Source organism: Haliotis asinina, chromosome 10, assembly GCF_037392515.1.
Source record: "Haliotis asinina isolate JCU_RB_2024 chromosome 10, JCU_Hal_asi_v2, whole genome shotgun sequence".
Lineage (NCBI taxonomy): Eukaryota > Metazoa > Mollusca > Gastropoda > Lepetellida > Haliotidae > Haliotis > Haliotis asinina.
This window is the reverse complement of record NC_090289.1, coordinates 49710338-49736150: the sequence shown is the minus strand read 5'-3', so window position 1 is coordinate 49736150 and position 25813 is coordinate 49710338. Positions and strand designations below refer to the sequence as shown.

At 39.7% G+C, this 25813-nt stretch overlaps 1 protein-coding gene across 1 annotated transcript; it reads right to left on the bottom strand.

The window, feature by feature from the left end:
* Positions 1 to 8793: 8793 nt before the first annotated feature.
* Positions 8794 to 25492, bottom strand: LOC137298120 (homeobox protein engrailed-1-B-like). Its single transcript, XM_067830219.1, has 2 exons — positions 25117 to 25492; positions 8794 to 10854 (listed from the first exon to the last, which is right to left on the bottom strand). Exons 1-2 carry the CDS (start codon positions 25490 to 25492, stop codon positions 10550 to 10552), a joined length of 681 nt encoding a protein of 226 aa, XP_067686320.1. The 3' UTR covers positions 8794 to 10549.
* Positions 25493 to 25813: the final 321 nt, after the last annotated feature.

The window sequence follows — 25813 nt, the reverse complement described above, 5'->3', positions numbered from 1 at the left end:
GGAATTAGAGGGGTGCTACTTGAAAGAGAATTAGAAAGGTGTTGCTTGAAGGAGAATTAGAGAGGTGTTAGTTGAAGGAGAATTAGAGAGGTGTTAGCTGAGGGTGGATAGAGATGTGTTAAGTGAAGGATAAATAGATATGTGTTCGTTGTATGAGAAGTAGTAATGCGCTAGTTGAAGAAGAAATAGAGAGGTGTTAGTTGAAGGAGAATTAGAGAGGTGTTAGCTGAGGGTGGATAGAGATGTGTTAAGTGAAGGATAAATAGATATGTGTCCGTTGTATGAGAAGTAGTAATGCGTTAGTTGAAGAAGAAATAGAGATGTATATGTTGCGGCAGAAACAGAATGGTGTTAGTTGTAGGAGGAACTGAGGGGTGTTACTTGTAAAAAATTATTAGCTGTATGAGAGATAGAAAGGTGTTGGTTGGTGGAGAAACAGCGGTTTTAGCAGTAGGATGACAGACAGCAGGTCGAGGTGTTCTCACGTCACGTGCACACTGCGTGTGTCCTCGTTACAGTTCGAAGTCACAGTAATTTTTATAAGGGTCTACGTTACTTAGATACTGGACAGATGGCACAGTTTATTGCTGAATATATATAAATCGGTGACTCATGACTCATCTCGTGACAGTGGAGACCTTCATTCAACGCATCATTACGCCTCTTCGCTGGAGTCAATCCCTTCATACCAGGATCCGTCATCAACTGTGAAAAGGGTATTTGATCCCAGCAGACAGTCCTCATCCTTTCAGACGGAGAAGAAGATACGTCCGTTTACTCCGTGATCCAAGTAAACGCAGCCTCGTGGCAGTTGTGTCTTCGCTCGAATCATATCACTGACATATCAAGTTGCTTCAATTCAACAGTCGTTTCTGATGGAGCCAACGTGATATCTTTGTTACTAAAATGAAACAAATACTAAGGTGTCATGTTTGTATATATACTATAATCAAAAGGTATAGGAATGCCCTAAAATTTGATAGTCATGTCTAAACTTAAACGTGGTGAGGTCATTTTTAGCAGCTTTCTATCTGTGCTTATTGGGCACTCAAACGGCATACTAGAACATGCAGTGAAGCAACCGATTCACTATCGGTTGAGTTTGAGTGAAATGAAACATTGTCCAAAACAGCGGTAAATAAGGGTGTTGAAAACACACCAGCATTATGTTTGGTTCAAACGCCCAAACACAACAGCTTAGTACATGTGGAAGACCGACAAGGCTAGTTAAGACACACAGTGTCCACTGACATGAACAACATGCAGCATACATGTTAGTGAACGCTATGTATCTAAGATAAGACGTGCCATCAACTTGTATCAACGTTTCCTTTGAAAGAAGCTGCAGACTGCATGGGGGTTCTCTATACGACTTCACCATGCCACAGCGATGACCGTTATGCGCCAAAAGAAGCAGTACCATGCATCGTTAAGAGATGGTGAATCCACATAAGACGTCTTCAGGTGTCTACCTCCGTCATTCACAGAGATAGGGACAGGTTCCAGGCCACTGGTAGAATACAGGACAGACCTCGTCCTGGAAGACTGGTTGATGTCAGCAGATGACCGATATGTTGTGCTCCAAGCCGTTCGGAACCGATACACAATTGCCACAAAGACAAATATTTCTGGTACAAGTTTGAAGTAGAGCTCCCTGGGAATACATTAGATGTAATCCCAGGTAAAGAAAGTCTTGAGGTCTCAAAGCGCAAATGCAGCAAAACAAGCCTAACGTGTACAACCATGTCAAGCATTCTGAAAGGGCAAAGAGTCAGTGAGTGAGAGAGGTGGGGTCATGGCCGTCGTGAGCGCTTCAAGGCGTGTGAAGTAATGCAGGTCCTAAGCATTTACTCCTTTAGTGACACAATTACCTCAACACTGCAGACATAAAAGGAATGACAAGTCAGTCTGAGAACACTAAACACAGATCAGTCTGCAATCTATATTTGAGTAGCATTCCCTTAGACAGTGTGAAGACAGTTGAGTAGACAGTCGCTTACCGTCAGAAACCGTAAACGTGGTGCACGTGGTAAAATATTACCTTAGTACTTCAAATACCCAATTCTAGCCCCAAGTACCCTCATAAGATTCGGCAATATAATGGTAAACTACATCAAGGAAAGAAGCTTTATATTCCGGTGATGATTCAGCTCTATTCTAATCTGCCGTATTTGAACACACGAAATGGAAGGAACATATATCTAGTGATTGCGACTCAACAAGTCACTTATCTCCGTCAACTGTGTCAACAGACCCTTTACATACAGGCTGATCATCAACACTACCTTTAGTACCCTCGACTCCAGCAGGGAATTGCCCGGAAACCCTCTCACCTGGCAAAATGTCATTAAATGAACTCAGCTCGGAGAACTAGTGCATTTAGATACTAGGTTTCTTAATACTTGTGACAGCCAATGTGGTTCTTGGTCCTGACATTCGTGCAGAGGAGTGCCAAGCAAACACACACATACCAACATATTGCCGGTTGGAAATAATTGCGCACAAGGTTAGTAGAAACGTATCTGATTACAGGTATGTTATCATTTGGGGTAGGAGATGAATTATATCATTTTATATTAATGTGTAATTCCTGTAAGAACACAAGACACTTGTATCTGTCTTATATGTCTTGTTATATTGCATGAGTATATAAATGCGATAATTTAACATATGTTAATGAGACCTTTATGTAAATATGTATGCAAGAGTTATGTAATTAGACTCCTAAATACTGGAACAATATGATTTATTGGAACATTACGATTTCAGCTATGGATGAATCTATATGCCGCTATGCTATTTATGCACACGTTTTTCTGTATTGGACAGTGGCCTTCTTACGATCATTGATTACTGGAAGACGCTTGATCTTCACACTAACATGATTATGTTTTTAGTGATGTCTTCTAGAATATGTTTTCTAAATTTTTATATACATATGGCATACTACTTCTCTGATTTAGCCCGTGACCTTGGCATTCGGAATACATTTTGACAGAGTACATTCCATTTTAAGATAACTTCATTATAAGATAGAATTGTGTCTTTACACATATTTGGTGCAGATGTTATTTTCGAAATGGATGCAGGCAAAATATGCATTATTATGATTTATTCAGAATAGATTGTATGAACTACGACTTTAACACATATCATGACATTATGTAACAGTTTGAGGATTTATCTAATTATAACAATCTTCATTAAAATTTGTCTTTGAATTACATTCGTTAAGTTATATGGCCTACACTTTGTTTAGTCACAGGGTAACTATAATATTCGGATAGAGCGCTATATTTCCCGATAGCTGAAATTGTATGGGAAGAACATGGAACAGTTATATAGTTCAATCTGAAAATTCAGATCGACTTAATTATGTGATTCATAAATGTGCCACCTTAAAGTGGTAATCTGAAACGGTCTTCACGTATGATAACGAATAGCAACAGATGTTGCAGCTTCACCTAGAAATTCTGATTTACATACGGAACAGGTCAGGAAACATTTAGGTTAGAGCACATAGAGCCATCTTCACACTCGCACATATTTACGTAAGAACACATAATAGGTCATATTCAAACTTGCACACATTTACGTAAGAGCACATAAGCCATATTGTAACTCGCACATATTTACGTTAGAGCACACAGGTAATCTTCAAACTTGCACACACTTACGTACTTACGTTAGAGCACATAGGTCATATTCAAACTTGCACACATTTACGTTAGGGCACATAGGTCATATTCAAACTTGCACACATCTACGTTAGGGCACATAGGTCATATTCAAACTTATACACATTTACGTTAGAGTACATAGGTCATATTCAAACTTGCACACATCTACGTTAGAGCACATAGGTCATATTCAAACTTGCACACATCTACGTTAGAGCACATAGGTCATATTCAAACTTGCACACATTTACGTTAGAGCACATAGGTCATATTCAAACTTGCACACATTTACGTTAGAACACATAGGTCATAATCAAACTCCCACACATTTACGTTAGGACACATAGGTCATAATCAAACTTGCACACATTTACGTTAGAGCACATAGGTCATAATCAAACTTGCACACATTTACTTTAGAGCACATAGGTCATATTCAAACTTGCACACATTTACGTTAGAGCACCTATGCCATAATCAAACTCGCACATATTTATGTTAGAACACATAGGTCATATTCAAACTCCCACACATTTACATTAGACCACATAGGTTATCTTCAATCTTGCACACTTACGTTAGGGCACATAGGTCATATTCAAACTTGCACACATGTACGTTAGAGTACATAGGTCACATTCAAACCTGCACACAGTTCACAAGAAAGTACAAAGCCAAATATAAAGCCAAAATTCCAACAGAACAACACACTATTGCGACCAGCAGCTACACTACTGTCAAGCTGTAACGATTACTGCGTTTGTAAAAGACAAGCGCGGTTAATACAAAACTGTGTCCAGGTCTGAATCAATGATCTGTAATTTCTATTCAGTTACCTGGCTTCGTGTACACTAAAATGTAATATTTATACCCTATCTCTTGTCATTGGCCATATAACATGCTGCTCCCATGACCTATTCAGTCACCTGTCCTTGTTGTACAATAGAAGTAGTTCCTACACCACGATAACATGTCATGTAGAGAAACGTTTCCATGCAGTAACATGTACTTTCAACATAGCAGCATGCACTTCAAATATCAGCATGCACTTTCCATATAGTACCATGCGTTTCCCATAAAGTATCATAACTTCCCATATATAGTAATATGCACTTCCAATATATTAACATGTACATCCCGTATAGCAACATGTATTTCCTATATAGTAGCATGTACCTTCCGTGTAGTAACATGCACGTCTCAGATAGTAACATACACTTCCCGTATCTTAACATGCAGATTAGCATACTCTATACTCTTGGCTATAAACTCCTGTCCTATGGAGGGGAGGTCCCCCTGAAGAATTCCCTTTGAACCCCAGAAAACTAAAGAAATCAGCTATATCCATCCATTGCGACTGATGAACTGACTTTGCCTGTTTCAACTGTTTTGAGTATTTTTTTAGTCCCGGGACTCGTTCTTAGCTACAACAAAATCAGATGGGCATGCTTATGAAATCATTCGTGTAGTGATTTTGATGCTTGCAGAAGAATGATGCCTGTTTCTGTGTTTGGTTCAAATTCTATAAGCATGGAAACGATTGTACTAAGGGACCGGAACATTTAAAAAAGACAAAAGTGCTTTGAAAAAATAATTATGCTTCAGACAGTTGAAAAACGAGAATGGTAGAGATTCCAGGACGTTTACAGCGGTAGAATCTTGAGTTGGTATATACGAGTCCTTGATAATCGTATAGATTCCAGGACATGTTTACAGCGGTAGAATCTTGAGTTGGTATATACGAGTCCTTGAGAATCGTACAGATTCCAGTACATGTTTACAGCGGTAGAATCTGACGGCAGCGTATACATTGAGAATCGTATAGACCCCAGTACATTTACAGCGGTAGAATATGATGGTGGTATGTACGGCGTACCCACGTGTGTTACACATGGCATCTAACCACAAGGCCATCCATGCTAATTCCCGTAAGTCGCATAAGAGACGGGACGTGGTATCTCACAGTACTAGGACTTAATGCACTACGTTACGACTATCATAAATAAGGGTGTTCTTGCCACCGTAACACTTTGTGAAGTAGCTCACAAACATAGCCCTATATCCGAGCTTAGTGTTACATAGCTTCTAAGACATAAAGATCCACCAAAGGTTCTTGGTTACAAGCAGATAATGTATTTTCTGTCTCCTGACGTGGTAGTCTGATTTACGGCATGTTTATGGAAGGTAGAGACCAGGCCTTACCTTGTTCTGCACTGTCATAAATAACGAAAATTAGGTCTATATTAGTTGACTCGTAAGAGGCAAATGCCGTTGAATTGCTCTGTTCTGAGATGTTTTAGGTTTGACGAGGTTCTGAGTGATGTAGCTGTAGATAATTATGACAATTACAATGATATAGCTGTATAGCTGTGATATAGCTGTAGATCATTTAGTAATAATCATAATTATAATACTTATATCTTAAGAGAGAGAGAGAGAGAGAGAGAGAGAGAGAGAGAGAAAGAGTGAGTAAGGTGCGTTTGATGTGTCAGTTTAATCCATAGTTCATAAGCTGATGTACGGGTATGTTATAGGATCTTGTGCTGTGAAGATCCGGGTTAGAACTGATCTTCTAAACCCATGTTTGTTGTAAGAGGCAACCAACGGTTTTCAGACTGGACACTTTATTCACTCACATATTCTTTGTTTACTGACCGTTGTCGTTCATGTATCTTTGATAACAAGTGCACCATTGCAGTAGTATTTATGCTGCAACGATTGACATTCAAAAGAAAACAGGTTGTTAACATCTTTACAAGTTCGTTTCTTTAGAGGACATAATGCTTCTTCTGTATTTAATACATGTGTTTATTTCACAGATCAGTTCAACACATTCTACGTTCAAGTTAAGTCGAACATTGTCAGAGGTGAATTCCATTAAGCATGCGGTCGTGTGTGCCCCTCCTAGCAACGTTGGCGCTGTCAGCATGCTACGTGTATTCCTCCCCATTGATGTGTGACATCTTCTGTTCTCGTGGGGAGGAACTCCCCCTCGTGAGGACGCCGGACTACTGCGAGTGTCCTAATGTCAAGAGTGGAGACCTCATCAGATTTGATCGTTAGTACGAAGATTTAAATCTCCTTCCCCTATGACTTCTTTGATGGGCATTTTTAAGAGTTGAGCTGATGAAGAATAATGACAATTATTATGGATATACAACTTATTGTATTCTGTGGAGGCGACGTTTCAACATAGATTCTAATGTCGTTGTCAAGCAAGTGATACATGAGTAACAAACTGAGAGAATATATACACGAGTTGCTATTACAGAACATAGGGAAATGGTTGCTGGTACAATAAATGAGGTTGATGTACTTGTGTAAGAGATGGGCATGTTGACAGGAAGCTATCAGGGTGACATACAAGAGCAAATTAGAGCTTGTACAAATGACAGGAAGCCAGGTGGAATGTTCTTACATTGGTTGGGGTTGATGTACATGGTTGAGCAGAAACAATGAATGTGCACAAGAAATATTATTGATTAATTTATCAAGTGATGGTAGGTATTGGGAATATGGTACTATCCTTCACCTCTTGAGTATGGGCCCTATCTTCTTGATGCGTACTGCTTCCAAACGTTTGCGAATTTTATAGTTTGACAAAATCCCATTGGATGATGTGGCTAGGATGGGTTTTGATGCGGTCGGAAATGGCTGATTTAGAATCATTTTTCCTAACTGAAGCCTGGTGTTCCTTCATCCTGAGTCAGCGTGGTCTTGATGTTTCTCCAACATAGGAGTCACCGCTGTCACATTCTATGTGGTAAACCACTCCTGAGGGGTCTTGCTTCTGGAACGACCTAGGTCTGTGGCCTGCAAGAGGTCCTGGATGCCGTTGCCTCTTTGGAATACCTAGGTCGTTCCACATCGAATGAACATCGGTCGATCTATAGTTTCTTTTGTGTAATATTTAACATTTCAGTAAAATTAGTCATGCACTTAGCTAAAGGTTCTTAAAAAGTCCACGGTAAATACTATTCTTTGTTTCTTCGAGTCAACGTAAATGCCAGAAAATAATCAGTTTGTTCGCCGAAACACATTCTATAGAGCTTTAAGGTCACAACTTTGAGTTGAGATAGACAGCAACTGGATCATTGATGTCAGTGCGTAATGACTACTTCATGTACAGGTCGTAAAAAACCGCGAAATCGTTTCACGTCTTCAATGATTTCATTCCTGCATTACTTTTCTCGATATTTTGTGAATGATGTCTGTCTAGTTGTACTCCAATATCGTCCATGTCGTTTTATCCCCAGATATCCGAGAGCGGGCAGCTCAAAGAAATCACACCCACCTCTCTCAAACGACACCAAAGCCATCTACCACGACGGACATCTGCGATTATCTGTGTTCTATCCAGCTGGGCGGAGACGCATGCCACTGCAGTATCCCAGGACTACCGGGGAGGAAGTGACGTCAATATCAGAAAACATGGCGTCATCATTACGTCAGTGAACGTCAGACGTAGAATCATTGTACAAGTTTATAATCTCGGACGGTACCGGCTGATAATTATAAAGTTGATGTTGAATGTGAATTTGCGTCTTACAAATGCGGGATTACAAAGGATGTAAATATGCTCATTAATTATCTCATGTACTATTTTCTCATTGTTTGATATGTTTCTCTAACGCCCTTACGTCGAGTATCGAATCTTTGATTTGAGAACTGAAATAACTGCAGGTTGCAAACTATGTATTCAGTGAACCAACCTATCTCCCCTCATCGTCGTTATCAATATTTTGAGGTCCGAGAATCGGTATCTGAAAGAAATTCCAGAAATGCAAATTACAACTCAGATCTACAAGAACAGGATAATCGGTATGATTTATCTTCATTAAAAGATGTTTCAGTTCCTGTGAATTCCTACCTTAACGAATTGATAAAGGATTATTTAACATCCGCGTTGGTAACGTAATCTAATACTGACATTATGTGATTTTGAGAACTTGGTTTTCACCTGTACTAAGTCACTTTATGCAAAAACATTTTCTTTTTCGTTTCGCACTAAATCTTCCATTTAATTCGAGAGAGCTGCTGTCAGTGGGTCCAGATAAAATCGACGATCAAGAATGTTAAAGGCATTTTAAGAAAAAATAAACTCAAGAAACCATGTCAAAATAGTGTAATTTATTCGTAAAGAGATAATTCAGTACGTCTGTCTCTTCGTGGGATGATTTCATCTTAGGCAGCACAATAGGGAGACTGGGACATAATACTTGCTGCTTGGTCCAAGGGAAAATGTGTTATCTTCCCTATATTGTAGGAGCAGGCGGTCGCCACAACAACTACGGGCAAGTGTCAGTTTTGAAAATATTTCAACCTAGATGCAGGAAACCGAACGTGATTTCACCTCAGATGCGTCAAATCTCAGGATACTTTCACTCAGATTGATTTGTAACGTATTCCTTGTTTCAAAATATCGTCGGCCATGAATGTAACATGTATGTTTATATTTATAAACGCCACAACTCAGCAATATTTCAGCTGCTTGGCGGCTTTCTGTAAACAACCGACTCTGGACAAGATAAAGGCAGTCTAAGTAAACTTAGTCTCAGTACTTTTTACACTCCACTACTGAGTCCAACAAACCCTAGTAGGAGGTCGCGTTAGGTAACCTTCGAGCGACCTATGACCGTCCAATCAAACGCGAGAAGGCCGAACGCATGTAACCAATCAGACAATGGCTACTGTTTAGGGTTATGCGGGACTTAAAAAATTCGCTTTTCACTGACACTGATCCCTCAGTAAACGAAAATCCGCACAAAACACAGGTATTTGACCTGCAATATATTATGCTTAGGGCTTTTTGATGACATGGTTACCATAAGCTAGACTACGTATTTCTGCAAGCTGACATCTTTGAATGTTGACTAAAACGCTATTTTCAGCGGCTGTTCACTCATTGTTGACAGTACTGTAGCGTGTTCCTTATGCATTACTCGGTATGGAAAATAGCATTCGGAATCGTTCGGGTAAAAACCTTTCCGAGGTGAAAGTTCAAGAGGCGATTTGGTAAGCTGTGTTCTGATTGGTCAGTCTCAAAGATTACCTGACGCGACCTCCTCCTATTTTTTTCAGGTTTGGACTCAGTAATGGAGTGTAATGAAAAGTACTCAGGCTATGTTTACTAAGACTGTGGGATATGGCGACATGGTAAACCAAGTCACTCACGATAAACTGGTAGTGACATTGTAATTCGTTTCGGAGCGTGTTATAATAAGGACTCACTGTTTGCATTATATCTTTTTCTACTCTTGTAGGGGTGTTTTGTGTTTTTGAATTTCCGCGATGAGCAAAATGATGTTATTGATACACAAGGTATAACTGAATACAATAAAACATATGATTATCCCAACTAAACATTGAGTACTATATCAGAAAATGTATAATATGACATTTTAAGTACGCAGTAACTTCGCCCTCTTTAACAATGTCTTATTCGCACAAACAATTAAAGGAGATTTTACTTATCTGCCTTGATAACACGAAGAACTTGACAGTTTGAATAGCAACGTTACAGCTCGGGTGTATGCTATGTATATTATCCTCGGTGTACAACTGCTTCAGTTTGAGGACTAGATTGTCCAACGCATGCAATCTGTGACTGTTCATGCTGGTTAAACACCCGGTGTCCCGCCAGGCATCGAAACTGTTTGATCCCATGCTTATTTGTAAATCATTCAATGAGTACTGAAACAAAAGTATATACATAAAGACATATCGTGAATAGCGGTAGTGTTTGCATCATGCACCAGTAGATCTGTAACTGAAATCTTCACGCGCTTCAAGCATGTATCTTTTTGTGCACAAGTGGAACGCAGCGACGTCAAATGCGCATGTCTTTGGGATCACTGATTTGCATGACGTCAGCTTCCGTCAGGTTTGAATGTCGAGTGGTTATATAACCCTTCAGCCATCAGTTTGTTAGCAAGAGGTTTCACAGAGGCAGAGGACTTTTTTAACTTAGCCCTTTTATTCTGGAACCATATCTTGATCTGGGTTTCGTTAAGGCTGAGCTGTTTTGCCAGCACGCGGCGTCGATCTTCCGAGAGGTAGTGACTCTCGTTGAACTCATCACGGAGCCTGTCCAGCTGCTCTGTTGTGAACGCAGTCCGGGGCCTCTTCTCGTCAGTGCTCTTCTCTCTCTTCCTCATTTTGCGAATACGGGGACCTGTTGATATAAAATATATCCTGATAAGGTTGAGGATCAACACTTATACTCACTGAATTTGTCTAATCTAATAATTACTAAATAAAACTAATTAGTCCGTAGTGAACGGATCAGTTTACAACTCGACATATGTCAGTCAATTTTCAGACTGAATAGAAAATATTTGGTCACGTTAACGAATGCTGCCATCATTCAGTTACAAGGTATAGGGTTAAATGAAATCATGTATATTTTTTACATCGTTTTGATGTCTGATCTCAGTAAGTTGATTCTACGGAGAAATTTTAACCCTATTGAGATTCTTTCAAAATGGTCAATAGTTAAGTAGATGTTTAAATCAGTTTGAAAAATGACTGAAATGCTTTGGCATATTCAAATGTTCAAACTGAATCACATTTTATACACTGACTACGTAGACGTATATCACCCTGCCTTTCTGAAAGCGATTGTTCTGGGTGCTACACGTCATGCTGGAACTGTAGTTACGCACCAACAGCTATACACGCTACAAGTTGGAGCACATATCTCTTAGTCTGGCACATAGCCTATATTTCAACAGAAGCAGGGGAATGTTGCTATTGACAGAACTGATAGTCCATATGACAGGCCGCGAATAAAGAGGCACATACTCTTAATTAACATGGTACATAACATAGCTTGACTTTAACTCTCAATTAAAACACTGACATAGTCAACAGACGCTGCGTCAGTTTCTGGGCGTTAATTTCATTCCAGTGAATTCGCTTGTCGCTTTGTCGAAACGCTTGTCAACAACTCAATCTAAGCGACATATTTGTCCATGTCACAAGCGACAACATATGCTGTAAATCATTCTGATTGGCTCTCTGCGTGACCCCCTGCAATACATCATGGCCGTTACTGAGAAACTGAATGTTTGCAAGTTATTGTTTGTTGTGACGCGATTATACTTTATGAGAGTATTTTTTTACGGTTGATATTTTTTGAATTCCTGTATTTGACAGTTGTTCGCGAGAAAAGCACTGGTAGGTGAAATATACGCAGTTACAGAGAGACGGTCTAGTGCACGAACGTCGACATACAATCCAGTTTCAAACGAACATATTGTATCTTTATAGAAAGGGGCCCAGAAACGATGCCTTAATTAGTCACGGCCAACAGACACTGCCGCCTCACAAAGGCAAAATTCTACTGACACGGAATATTGTATTATGTTTGATGTTCTTTACTTTGACCTTTGAGTCATTTGATGGAAAACAACAACAACAACAACAACAACAACACACACACAATGGTGTCTAACTGTCAGGAGGAAAGTTTTCTCCTCTCATTGTATTATGTGCATTAATTTGACGGATAGTTCCCGAAATAAAGCCGAAAATAGATATAAGTGAACTCATCCTGGAAAGGAACCATCAATTAAGGAACCTTCAAGTCATATAATTTTCATTACTGAATAGAGAATTAGGGCTAGCAGTAAAATTTAACATCGGCGATATTTCAGACATGTTGTTCCAGGGATGAAATGCCTTCATGGTGAATGTTGACATACTGGTAGAGCAGAACACCATCATCACTATCATCACTAGTGATCAGACAGACATTCATGTAATGTCCAGCATTAATAAACATAGAGCTGCACAAGTCTCTAAGTCAATAATTAATGGTTTACATGGTAATTTCTATGTCGAAGTACCTGTCATGAAATTGTCATCATGTTGGGATTTTTTTATGTCGATATATTTGTAGAGGTAATTATTCTCGTAACAAGAAGCCCTGCCCCACCTGACAAATGAATATCAAAGGACTGGGCCCCTAATAAGAAAGCCGACCTACGCTGGATGTGGCCACTAGGTCTTTGAACACTGTATCCCTTTATCTAACTATACCGATTAAAGTTGTCGAGAGTCGACAGCTCAACATAGAGTGACGATGATGACTGGTGCATCTCAAATTAACCCTGTGCACATTTACAGACAGTTCTTGCAATGTTTGGACCGAAAAGAATGTCAATGTATCCCACAGAAAATATCCCTTTACGTTCTTCTACACAAAGCTTCAACACGGGCATATGTCTGCAGGTGTATTTGGCCACGTTTAATTGGACATATACAAACATGCTTTCTATTTTCATATGACAACTGCATGTGGCGTTAACAGACAACTAGATGACCATGTTAATAGCTTGTGACAGGGGATCCCCAGCCCGGAGAGAGATCACTATAGAAATTAATAGGACGAAAATAACCGCTGATAGCTGAGATAGACAAGCACCGATAGAGATACACGCTATAATTCAATCCTAACGTTCACTTTTCTGTATGGGAAAGCGAATGTGACGGGTTTATGAAGGACGAGGTGTTGGAACATGACTACCGCTGATGAGATGATTGCTCAGTTAAACTCGCGGTGTGAGGGTTTCTAGAATTCACTCCACGCCTCTGTTCGTCTTTTCAGAAGAGGAAAAACTATCCTCCAACTGTGATTCCTCAGCTTTTCGTCTAATTTCACCCCGAGACTCTGAGCTCCGAAATTAAATGTCTTCTTACCAGGGGAGCATTTCAACACGCCTGACAGAGTACTTCCTGTCGAGGTATACGACTTGATAGATAGGCAAGGGAGGAACTGCTTGCTTGTTTTTCTTGTTTCTAAAACTGTTTTGTGATTGGAAGGAAAGTTAGACAACGGTATGTTTACACAAATAAAGAAAGTCATTTGTTCTATGCTCATTTACCTAAGAAGGTTTCGCGTTGATGTAGACGTTACAGTAAAGTTTATAGATACAGTGAAAATTGTTTGTAGAACTTGATAATTTATGGTGATTTTTCTTAATCGTTCTGCAGCTAAGGGTGTCTTTGTCTTCTGCCATTTCTGTTTGCGGTAGTCAAATGCAATCCGCAGATCATCAGTACTATCATTCTTGAGATCATTTATTAGGTTTTATGGACAGGTAACTCATACACCTGTAAGTGAATATAAACTAGATTTATATGAATCATTTAATAACTATGTATATGAAGTCATAGAGACAGAGGCTTTGATTACGATGCCATGCAATGTAAAAAAACCCAAACTTTCCGAGAATATTGAAATTCACAACACAGGGTTGTATATATTCAATTTGTTATATACACCAGTCATATATCACTCGGTTTTGCAATAAGAATTAGTGTTCGGAGAATGGTTTGAAGCCATTCGTGCCTTATCTGTTTGATCAGGGCAAGGCACGCTGACATCTGTGAGAGTGACAACGTGACAAATAGGTTGTTGTACTCACACAGTTGTTCTCGTCTCTCAATCTACTGTTTCGGAATTACTTCATTTATCAAAGTACAGTAGTAACATGTTTATTTTCTAAGCAATTAGCCGTGGATTTCCACGACAGTTATCATCATCTGTGATGCGAAAATTGCTTCAAAATGCATTGGGTTTCAGTGGTATCTCGATGTTAAAACAAACTGCGTCATGAAAAGACATATTATATTCAAGACTATCCCAGGAATAGGTCCTACTCGTTTCGTTTAGAATGATAAAAAACACAAATACACTAAGTCTTTGTGTTTTACCCAAACAATGAGATGTCCTCTTGGAATCTTGGGTGTGTTAAGGGGCCAAATCACACTGATCCACTCTTCCTTGGTAAATGAGATTATCGTGTGTTTTGATGCAGCAGTGGAAAATATATTTCAGACCGATTCCGACAAGTGATGTAACAAACGTGTCTTACTGCCGACAGATTACCCTCCACCACGTGTTAGTAGAGCGACGATCCCACATCAACTAAGCAAGTAATGAGAGCAGACAACACCGACTGGACACATACCGTACACTTGATGTAATGAGAGCTGTTATTGGGGACTGGACACATACCGTACACTTGATGTAACGAGAGCTGTTCCTAAGTAACTGGACACATACCGTACACTTGACATAAAAAGAGTTGTTACTAGGGACTGGACACATACCGTACACTTGATGTAATGAGAGCTGTTCCTAAGTAACTGGACACATACCGTACACTTGATGTAACGAGAGCTGTTCCTAAGTAACTGTACACATACCGCACACTTGATTTAAAGAGAGTTGTCACTAGGGACTGTACACATACCGTACACTTGATGGAACGAGAGCTGTTCCTAAGTAACTGGACACATACCGTACACTTGATGTAAAGAGAGTTTTTACTAGGGACTGGACACATACCGTACACTTGATGTAATGAGAGCTGTTATTGGGGACTGGACACATACCGCACACATGATGTAATGAGAGTTGTTACTAGGGACTGGACACATACCGCACACATGATTTAATGAGAGTTGTTACTAGGGACTGGACACATACCGTACACTTGATATAAAGAGAGTTGTTACTAGGGACTGGACACATACCGTACACTTGATGTAACGAGAGCTGTTCCTAAGTAACTGGACACATACCGTACACTTGATGTAATGAGAGCTGTTATTCGGGACTGGACACATACCGTACACTTGATGTAACGAGAGCTGTTCCTAAGTAATTGGACACATACCGTACACTTGATGTAATGAGAGCTGTTCCTAAGTAACTGGACACATACCGTACACTTGATGTAATGAGAGCTGTTATTCGGGACTGGACACATACCGTACACTTGATGTAACGAGAGCTGTTCCTAAGTAACTGGACACACACCGTACACTTGATGTAATGAGAGCTGTTATTCGGGACTGGACACATACCGTACACTTGATGTAACGAGAGCTGTTCCTAAGTAATTGGACACATACAGTACACTTGATGTAATGAGAGTTGTTACTAGGGACTGGACACATACCGTACATTTGATGTAATGAGAACTGTTATTGGGGACTGGACACATACCGTACACTTGATGTAATGAGAGCTGTTCCTAAGTAACTGGACACATACCGTACACTTGATGTAACGAGAGCTGTTCCTAAGTAACTGTACACATACCGCACACTTGATTTAAAGAGAGTTGTTCCTAGGGACTGGACATATACCGTACACTTGATGTAACGAGAGCTGTTCTTAAGTAACTGGACACATACCGTACATTTGATGTAAAGAGAGTTGTTACTAGGGACTGCATGGACACATACCGCACACATGATTTAATGAGAGTTGTTACTAGGGACTGGACACATACCGTACACTTGATGTAACGAGAGCTGTTCCTAAGTAACTGGACACATACCGTACACTTGATATAAAAAGAGTTGTTACTAGGGACTGGACACATACCGTACACTTGATGTAATGAGAGCTGTTCCTAAGTAACTGGACACATACCGTACACTTGATGTAGCGAGAGCTGTTCCTAAGTAACTGGACACATACCGTACACTTGATGTAAAGAGAGTTGTTACTAGGGACTAGACACATACCGCACACATGATGTAATGAGAGTTGTTACTAGGGACTGGACACATACCGTACACTTGATATAAAGAGAGTTGTTACTAGGGACTGAACACATACCGTACACTTGATGTAACGAGAGCTGTTACTAGGGACTGGACACAGACTGCACAAATGATGTAATGAGAGTTGTTACTAGGGACTGGACACATACCGTACACTTGATGTAAAGAGAGTTGTTACTAGGGACTGGACACATGCCGTACACTTGATGTAATGAGAGCTGTTCCTAAGTAACTGGACACATACCGTACACTTGATGTAACGAGAGCTGTTCCTAAGTAACTGGACACATACCGTACACTTGATATAAAGAGAGTTGTTACTAGGGACTGGACATATACCGTACACTTGATGTAACGAGAGCTGTTCTTAAGTAACTGGACACATACCGTACATTTGATGTAGTGAGAGTTGTTACTAGGGACTGGACACATACCGCACACATGATTTAATGAGAGTTGTTACTAGGGACTGGACACATACCGTACACTTGATGTAACGAGAGCTGTTCCTAAGTAACTGGACACATACCGTACACTTGATATAAAAAGAGTTGTTACTAGGGACTGGACACATACCGTACACTTGATGTAATGAGAGCTGTTCCTAAGTAACTGGACACATACCGTACACTTGATGTAGCGAGAGCTGTTCCTAAGTAACTGGACACATACCGTACACTTGATGTAAAGAGAGTTGTTACTAGGGACTGGACACATACCGCACACATGATGTAATGAGAGTTGTTACTAGGGACTGGACACATACCGTACACTTGATATAAAGAGAGTTGTTACTAGGGACTGGACACATACCGTACACTTGATGTAACGAGAGCTGTTACTAGGGACTGGACACAGACTGCACAAATGATGTAATGAGAGTTGTTACTAGGGACTGGACACATACCGTACACTTGATGTAAAGAGAGTTGTTACTAGGGACTGGACACATACCGTACACTTGATGTAATGAGAGCTGTTCCTAAGTAACTGGACACATACCGTACACTTGATGTAACGAGAGCTGTTCCTAAGTAACTGGACACATACCGTACACTTGATATAAAGAGAGTTGTTACTAGGGACTGGACACAGACTGCACACATGATGTAATGAGAGTTGTTACTAGGGACTGGACACATACCGCACACATGATGTAATGAGAGTTGTTACTAGGGACTGGACACAGACTGCACACATGATGTAATGAGAGTTGTTACTAGGGACTGGACACATACCGTACACTTGATGTAATGAGAGCTGTTATATGACTGCCTTCAACCTTACGTAGTGCGAGTTGTCACTGGACAAGTTCCACACAATGTAAGTGAGAGCACTGGGTGTGGTATGCTGTTTTTAACAATATTTCAGCAATACCTTGGCCGGGGACACCAAATGGTGCCCGTGCCTTCGGTGCGAATTATTAGGCTATCCCAACATCCGTGAATGAGAGCATTCACTAGCGAGTGGAGAAGTTCCCTACAATGTATATGAGAGCGAGCATTCACTAGCGAGTGGAGAAGTTCCCTACAATGTATATGAGAGGAGTCATCAGTGATTGGACTATTTCCCTACAATGTAATTCAGAGCAGTCACCAGCGAGTGGAGACGTTCCCTACAGTGTTACTGAGAACAGTCACTGGTGACTGGACAAGTTCCCTACAATGTTACTGAGAACAGTCACTAGTGGACAAGTTCCCTCCATCTTTATCTGATATGAACTATTTGGCCAGGTAAATAAGTTTTACAATGCCTTAGACCTTTGAACATTAAATGTGAAGATGAACTTATGCTTCTGTGAAAGCCCAGGCGACCAAGGTCGAACTTGTGCTGTAAGGCTATCTTGGCACCAAGCGAACATAGCGGGGTGATTTTCACATGATACTCCTGCAACTGTCGACATGCGTGGCATATAATTGAAATAATTTGATGTTAAATGACCCCATGTTGATACAGAGGCGCAGCAAATTGACTTCAGCGAGGAATCAGTTGTACAAGTGTCATTCTGTGCTGGGGGTGGCAGAGAAATAATTTGCCTGTTAACTGATGCACGCTTCAGTGGAACGAGTGCCTTGAGAAAACAGTTCATGCGTGTGTAATTGCAAGTCTCTGATACCCCCACTACAATTGGACGCTGGCTATGTGGAGGGTGCGTGGTGGGATAATACCACCCTATATAACATTCACATTTAACACGCACCCTGAGGGACGGGGTTGTACCGCACCAGCCTATGCATGTCAGTGGTTGTATCCTTCTCTCAAGCATACGGTCAACGGGCTGTTTTAAACGTGTGTCTGGTTCGTAATGTGTGCAGAGTTGAACTTACAATACGCCAGATATTGATTTATGTATAGCCAAACCGCAGTCAAAAATCTATCTTACCTTTGCTGTTATACGTCACATTATTATTGTAGTTGTTTTCAAGACCACTCCACTGTATTACGTCATATAAAAAATTAGATAAATAAAAATATTAAAATAGAAAAATAATAAGAAAAAAAACCACACACACAAAAGGAAAACAAAGCAAAACAAAAAAAACCCCAAAGAATAAAAAAGAAACAAAACAAACAAACGAAAAAACCCACTTACTATAATATGTCATATACTTATGGTTGATATTTCAAAAGCACTGTAATACATTACATCACTGTCATAAAAGACAGTGATATTATGGTAAAACGTCCAGTTCATTTCAGGTTACACGTTGAAGGGTCAGGGAGAATTTATAAAACCGTTTTTATTGTTTTATTGTTGTTTATACAATACCAAATCAAACAGGCAGAGCTACTGTTGTAAAGATACAAGAACAGATTGAATCTATACAAAGAGCATTTATTTAATAACCCTTTAAGAGTTTATTATTCTCAAAACGTAATGATAAGGTTGTGATAATTTGAAAAGCGTCAGATTCGGTAAGTTGCAACTAATCTTAGGGAGGGGCGTAGGGGTAACCTGGTGGTTATAGCATTCGTTATAGATCCGGGTTCGATTCTCCACATGGGTACAATGTGTGAGGGTCATTTCTGGTGTCCTCCTCCGTAATATTGCTGTAAAATTGCTAAAAGCGGCGGAACACTGAACCCAGTGACTCAGGGAAGGATGAATATATAAAAGCATATAGTTTGTGTTGTATAGCGCTAAATGATACGTTAGTAACTGCCTGTCTTCTTTCTCATACATTACATGTGAGACAGTGCAGAGGGGGATAGGTGGGTGTGGGGAGGGGGTGATGAGCCGCAGGTGTAGCAATTTGGTCACCTCTCTAGCCCCTTTACAGCTATACATCAGGTTCAGGTCTATATCAATACTCACTCGCTACATGACCAGTGTACACCTTGACAGACCAGTGTAATTACTGGTCCCAGAACGCCGCCAGCTAACACAATTACACGTCTAAAAAGTACCTTCATATTTCTTTATTGAAGACTTTTTGTTTGTCGGTATAATTGAACGGATCTCATTTCAAAAGAGATTGTCGTGTAGGTAAACTAGACATGTACAAACTGCGGGAGTGTCTTTATACAGAACCAGTTTTAACTCGAATGCTTCATAAATATGCTCGCCATTAAGCCATCATTGGCCGGATTTGGGAATCGTACTGTGTATACAGTATCAGTAATGAATGAATTACTACACAGTCCAGTGTTCAAAATCATTAGACCTTATGCATAATATACACACATCACATCCCACGATTGAATACACCGGGAACGTGGTCAAGTCGATGACCTGGCTAATAGCATGGTCTGAACCCTGTATGACGTACAGACGTTCTGACGTGGTCAAGTCGATGAACTGGCTAATAGCATGGTCTGAACCCTGTATGACGTACAGACGTTCTGACGTGGTCAAGTCGATGACCTGGCTAATAGCATGGTCTGAACCCTGTATGACGTACGGACGTTCTGACGTGGTCAAGTCGATGACCTGTCTGACTGCATGGCCTTAACCCTGCATGACGTACATTTTTCACATGCAGTCACGTAGATGGATCATTGCTGACGACAGAGCCAAAGACAAAGAAAGAACAGAAGAATTTATCTACTGGCATTTCGTTATCAATGTCTTGCCGTCACCATGTGATATTCCGTTGGAAAATGCAGATACAGAATTAACCATGTTTACGTTAACATTGTGGCCTTACGAACAGCCATGCTAGGAAACGCAGTGGGTTCGAAACCTGGTTACATAGTCAGGTTTGGTTTTGACACCAGTGTGCTAGTCACCTTTTGTCCACGAGCCTCGTAAAACCTACGATGTGTGTCACCTCTAAGTATCCTCACGCATCAAGATTTTAATACTGAGGGTTTTTGGTTTTGGTTATTATTTTACGCCGTACCCAGCAATATTCCATCTTAATGACGTCAGTCTGTAAATAATCGAGTCGTGACCAAACAATCTCGTGACATCATGAGCATCGATCTTTGCGACTGGGATGTCATGACGTGTGAACCAAGTCATTGAACCCAACAACCCGAACTATTTAGTCATCTCTTACGACTAACATCGGTTTCTGAAGATCTTTTCTAACACGGATTTTCACGGATATAGAACTGAGGTAATACAACAGAAATGATTATCAAATACTGTGTCTGTAATTACATTTTTAGCTGAATGTTCTGTTAGCTGTGCCCATCATATCCACTAAAACATGCCTTGTTCCATTGTACCAGGTTATTTTCGGCACTACCAATGATGGCTTCACTATATCGATGCCTTCCTGATGACTTAAATTAATTACTTAAATCTCTCATCGTTCTTGTAAACGCTACTGGGAGATAAATTTCCACCTTCTTCTAATATATATTTACAAACTACCAAAGAAAGTACCTTTGTAAGTTACATTTACAAAAAATACAAACGCAATGAAACCTGTTCTAGAGTGAAACAGTCGCGAAACACTGTAAACGTAAGCTTCAGTGTCTCCAATGATACCCGTATCATATACATCACATTTTAACATGAGGGTAGGTAGTTTATTATAAATACATTCAATTTTGTATTACTTTTATCATTACTAGCAGCAGTGGTACTGTCTCGGTATTGAGAGCGTGTTACACTTCACTGCAAGCTCAACTGTCGAGATGAAGCATTGTGCCCAGCACCAGCAACTTGGAGACGTGGGGTGGCTCACACACGCTCTGAATCTAAAATGTCTGTATTTAAGTGCATTCTCCTTAAAATATCGTACGTTTTACTTGAAACCAAAGTCGATATGAATCTTCCCTGGTGTGCATGGTGAAGGTGATGGAGTGTGCATCCAGGAGATGAACCCACGATATGCAGATATCTTAAGCTTAAAAAACCATGTCGATTTATAACTAGTATACCTTTGTAATTATATCGCATCTATTTGCATTACGTCCCAGACAATGGCTTGCTGATGACAATGATGGATTAAGTTAATACCTTTCTCACCACTGATGACATAAAACCCTCCTGTGCCTTTGAAATGGGTAGTGTTTCCTCGTTCAACATATGCAAATACGCCTGTGAGATATAATGTGATTGGTCGAAGCACCCATCTATGCCCACGCTAATGCAGCAGGTAATGCCACGCTTGGGTCAGATTGGTTTAATATGAATGTTTGGGTAATAAATTGAAATAATTATTCTATCGAAACAATATATATGTTTTTTACTTGATATTCATTTCAAATAATCTAAGGAGGATTACTGATAACTTAATGTAAATGTGTTCAATATAATGATCATTGAACACATTAAAAGATACCATAGCGCACTGTTCTATTACGGTGGTATAAGATACCACACTGTAATATTTGATGCAATACGATGTAAGGCCCCTTGGTCAACAGATGCCACACTGTCAGTGTAATGCACGATGAAATATATAAGACTGCTTCTTGACCACACTGAGTGTGAAAAAGGTACCACCGTGTACTGTACGATGCAACATGAAATAATGTCCCTTGAGCACATTACATTTTAGCTTGTCCAAGTCAATATAACATAATGCTCTGGACCACATTACATTGTAAAAGGAAGACACAGTCTACAGTGATGCACAAAGAGAATTCTAAGAACAATTAAATATTCAGTATATACTGGGATAAGTGACTAATTTTAATGCAGTCGGTACATTTAACGATAAACATATAACACACTCAATCTTAAAGATTCTTGCAAGAATTTAGCGAAGATGCTTTTGAATTTAACGATAGCTCTGTTTACTGTTGTAAAGGGTATTTCTGTGTTAATTTACTGAATGATTATTTATCATACGCTGTCGATATGCTTTTAGTGTTGAGTGACTATATGGTGGCCTTATGATTGCACCAAGTGTTCTCGAATACCAGCAATAAACTCCACTTTTCTAATGTCATATCAACGCCAGTTAACTTTCAGCACATTTACTGACTACAATATGTGAATTTAGTATACATGCATACATGTATTCGGTAATATAAAAACGAGAAGAGTAGAGGCGCCCATAAGGTATATTTTGCAGACTTATAGGTATATTGCACTGGGAAATGTCTCTTCTGTGCCCATAGGGATATTCACAGGGTTGCTTTGAGTGACAGTTTTGTGATGCTATCACGAGGTATTTTTATCTTCGTTACAAAGTCTCTCGTCAAACTCCCCTTCCTCAGAACTGACACGCACACGTACACACAGCCACTGACGACGACGTTGATCGAATCATTGTCCATATTCACTTAGCGTCAACACGTTATTCAGTTTACGTTTTGTTTTCCATGTGTATGTCTAAATGTAAGTTTACATTATGATCTACTAAAGAAAGTAGTGTAACAAGAAACCACTAACTAGATAATAACCTTTTAACGAGCAAATAGACAAAACAACTTCAAACCCTGAAATAAGAACTGAATATTATAATCATGCTTTGTATTAGGCATGTCATTCAACACATGATCAACAAGGAGATTATACAAATATGGACGTAAATATGCTTTGATGCTGCATATGTCGTTACAGGACTTTATATGTGGAATGCAGTTATCCAAAATAGTTTATACACTGATATATGCTGTCAGAACATCGTAGCAATGACAAGGAGTATTATGGATATCAACCTTTTTATCAAATTCAAACAACGTCTCCGGGTTTCTTGCTCCTTCATCACCTGATGTAGATACAATAGAGCAGCTGTTATTCATGATATTTCATGTCATTCTCACATCCACTGTCAAATGCCTGTAAAGGCTTGACGAGATGTGGAACATACAGATAACTGACAACACATTTTCCATAGTCATAAGAGATCTCTGTTTAAAGCTGAACCAACAGTACGAGTTTATTCTGTACATGTGAATAACGGTCTAATGGTTATGACACGAGATGTTTTACGAAATGTCGGCGTATGTTTTAACATATGTCATTTTAAATGAAAGTAACTTTGATATGAATGTTTTCAAAGAAACATACCTTTGCTTTCAATGCTATCTGTATGGATAGAAGACATAGTCGCCTGCTTATTAGGATCAGGGAAATTCATCATGTATTTAGAGAGACTTTGATCATCAGACAATACATGCCGTGTTACGAAGTGCAGGCATTTAGATAAGTTCAAGGGGGGAAAGAAGTAGGAGTGGAAGATGGAGAGATTGATTCTGAAAACAGAAATTCAAGCCATGGAATGTGCGAAGAATGAAATATAGATGTTTGTTGACGTGGTGAATTCCAAGTCCTTTGTAAGACATTTTGTAAAAACGTATCTCATATAATTACTGACTCACCATCATATCAAGGAGTGTAGATGTGTTTTACAGCAATGTTTTGTAAGGGAATGTTTGCATATTTGGAATAACAATTAAAAACAAGATGAAAACATTTTTGGTCTAGAATTCGACACCCACATTGATTAAAATAGATAAAACTCAGAAACATTTTTGAAGAATCAGATGAATTTTCAATCTACGATCCCACCAGGCCAAAAAATATACTTATTGTTTTAACTTTCTCACAATAAGATTTTAATGGAAATTGTTCATTTGATTTTGGAATATTAACAATTTGTCAAGCATTTATTCTGTAATAAAATTTAACAATCTAAATTCTTTAAACATTTTGTATCTGTGATGACAATGCTGCTTCAGCTATTTAATAGTAACTCTCTGAAAATATATATCAAGTGAGTTAAGTAACAGTTGTAATTACCTAATACACGATTTAAGCGTCTTATTAATGTTTTTATTTAACAAATGTCCTTACGGAAACAATATTTTACATTTATCAATTTTCAGATTACATTTTTGCTTATGATCCATTTACTTAGATCCAGTTACTTAGATCCAGTTACTTAGATCCAGTTACTTAGATCCAGTTACTTAGATCCAGTTACTTAGATCCAGATAGATGACATGTCGCTGACCCAACAATGGTATGAGTATTTTATATACCTCACTTACCTTATGTACATTATTGTAATGGTTGAGATTAACGATCGATGTGGCAACCTGACCCAACAATGGTATGAGTATTTTATATACCTCACTTACCTTATGTACATTATTGTAATGGTTGAGATTAACGATCGATGTGGCAACCTGACCCAACAATGGTATGAGTATTTTATATACCTCATTTACCGTATGTACATTATTGTAATGGTTGAGATTAACGATCGATGTGGCAACCTGACCCAACAATGGTATGAGTATTTTATATACCTCACTTACCTTATGTACATTATTGTAATGGTTGAGATTAACGATCGATGTGGCAACCTGACCCAACAATGGTATGAGTATTTTATATACCTCACTTACCTTATGTACATTATTGTAATGGTTGAGATTAACGATCGATGTGGCAACCTGACCCAACAAGAGATCATAAATACAGAAGTATTTGGCCTACCTGCGGATGGTCTGTCGGAGTACCGGGTACAGTATACCCATGCTGGCCATAGGTTCACCTTCCCCTCCCCCACGTCCTGAGAGTGCTGCTCGGACCCTTGGCTACGTGGGTGTTCAGGTGAGGATGGAGGGGACCCATCTCGATGACCGTCTGGAGATACCGGGTGGGTGTTACCCGTTCCGAAGTCAGGACGGAGAATGTCTTCCACAAAGAAACGCGTGTGTTTCATTGCTCGCCCGTCAGTGTTTACCATCAAATGTTTCTCGTGTGAGTGTATGTTCAACTGAAATGAATGTTTTTGTGCAACCATAGTTTGAAGGGCAAGCGTCAGGCCTCCATGCTGCATCTGCCTTCGTGATGGAAGTGATGCTATCATCACCTCTAATATGCTTGTCAACCTTACAACAGTTGCGCTCCAAAATGGGCGGAGCGTCTGTCAATCATTCCTTCTGCAACCAACCACACAACAGAATTCCACTCCAACCGTTCCCGTCTCGCGGCTTCCGTCAATTGATGCTTGGCAAAAGGAGAACTTCATTAGTTGAAATAATTTTCTTCGACGGGTCACTTGAAATTGAATATGTGAAGCGTTAGTTGGGTACTTTGATGGCTGTGTTTGGCTACAAAGCATCTTCTCCCCTCCGCCATCTTCCCCCGGGGTATAAACAAGGTAAACACCTCTCAACCCGCCGACAGT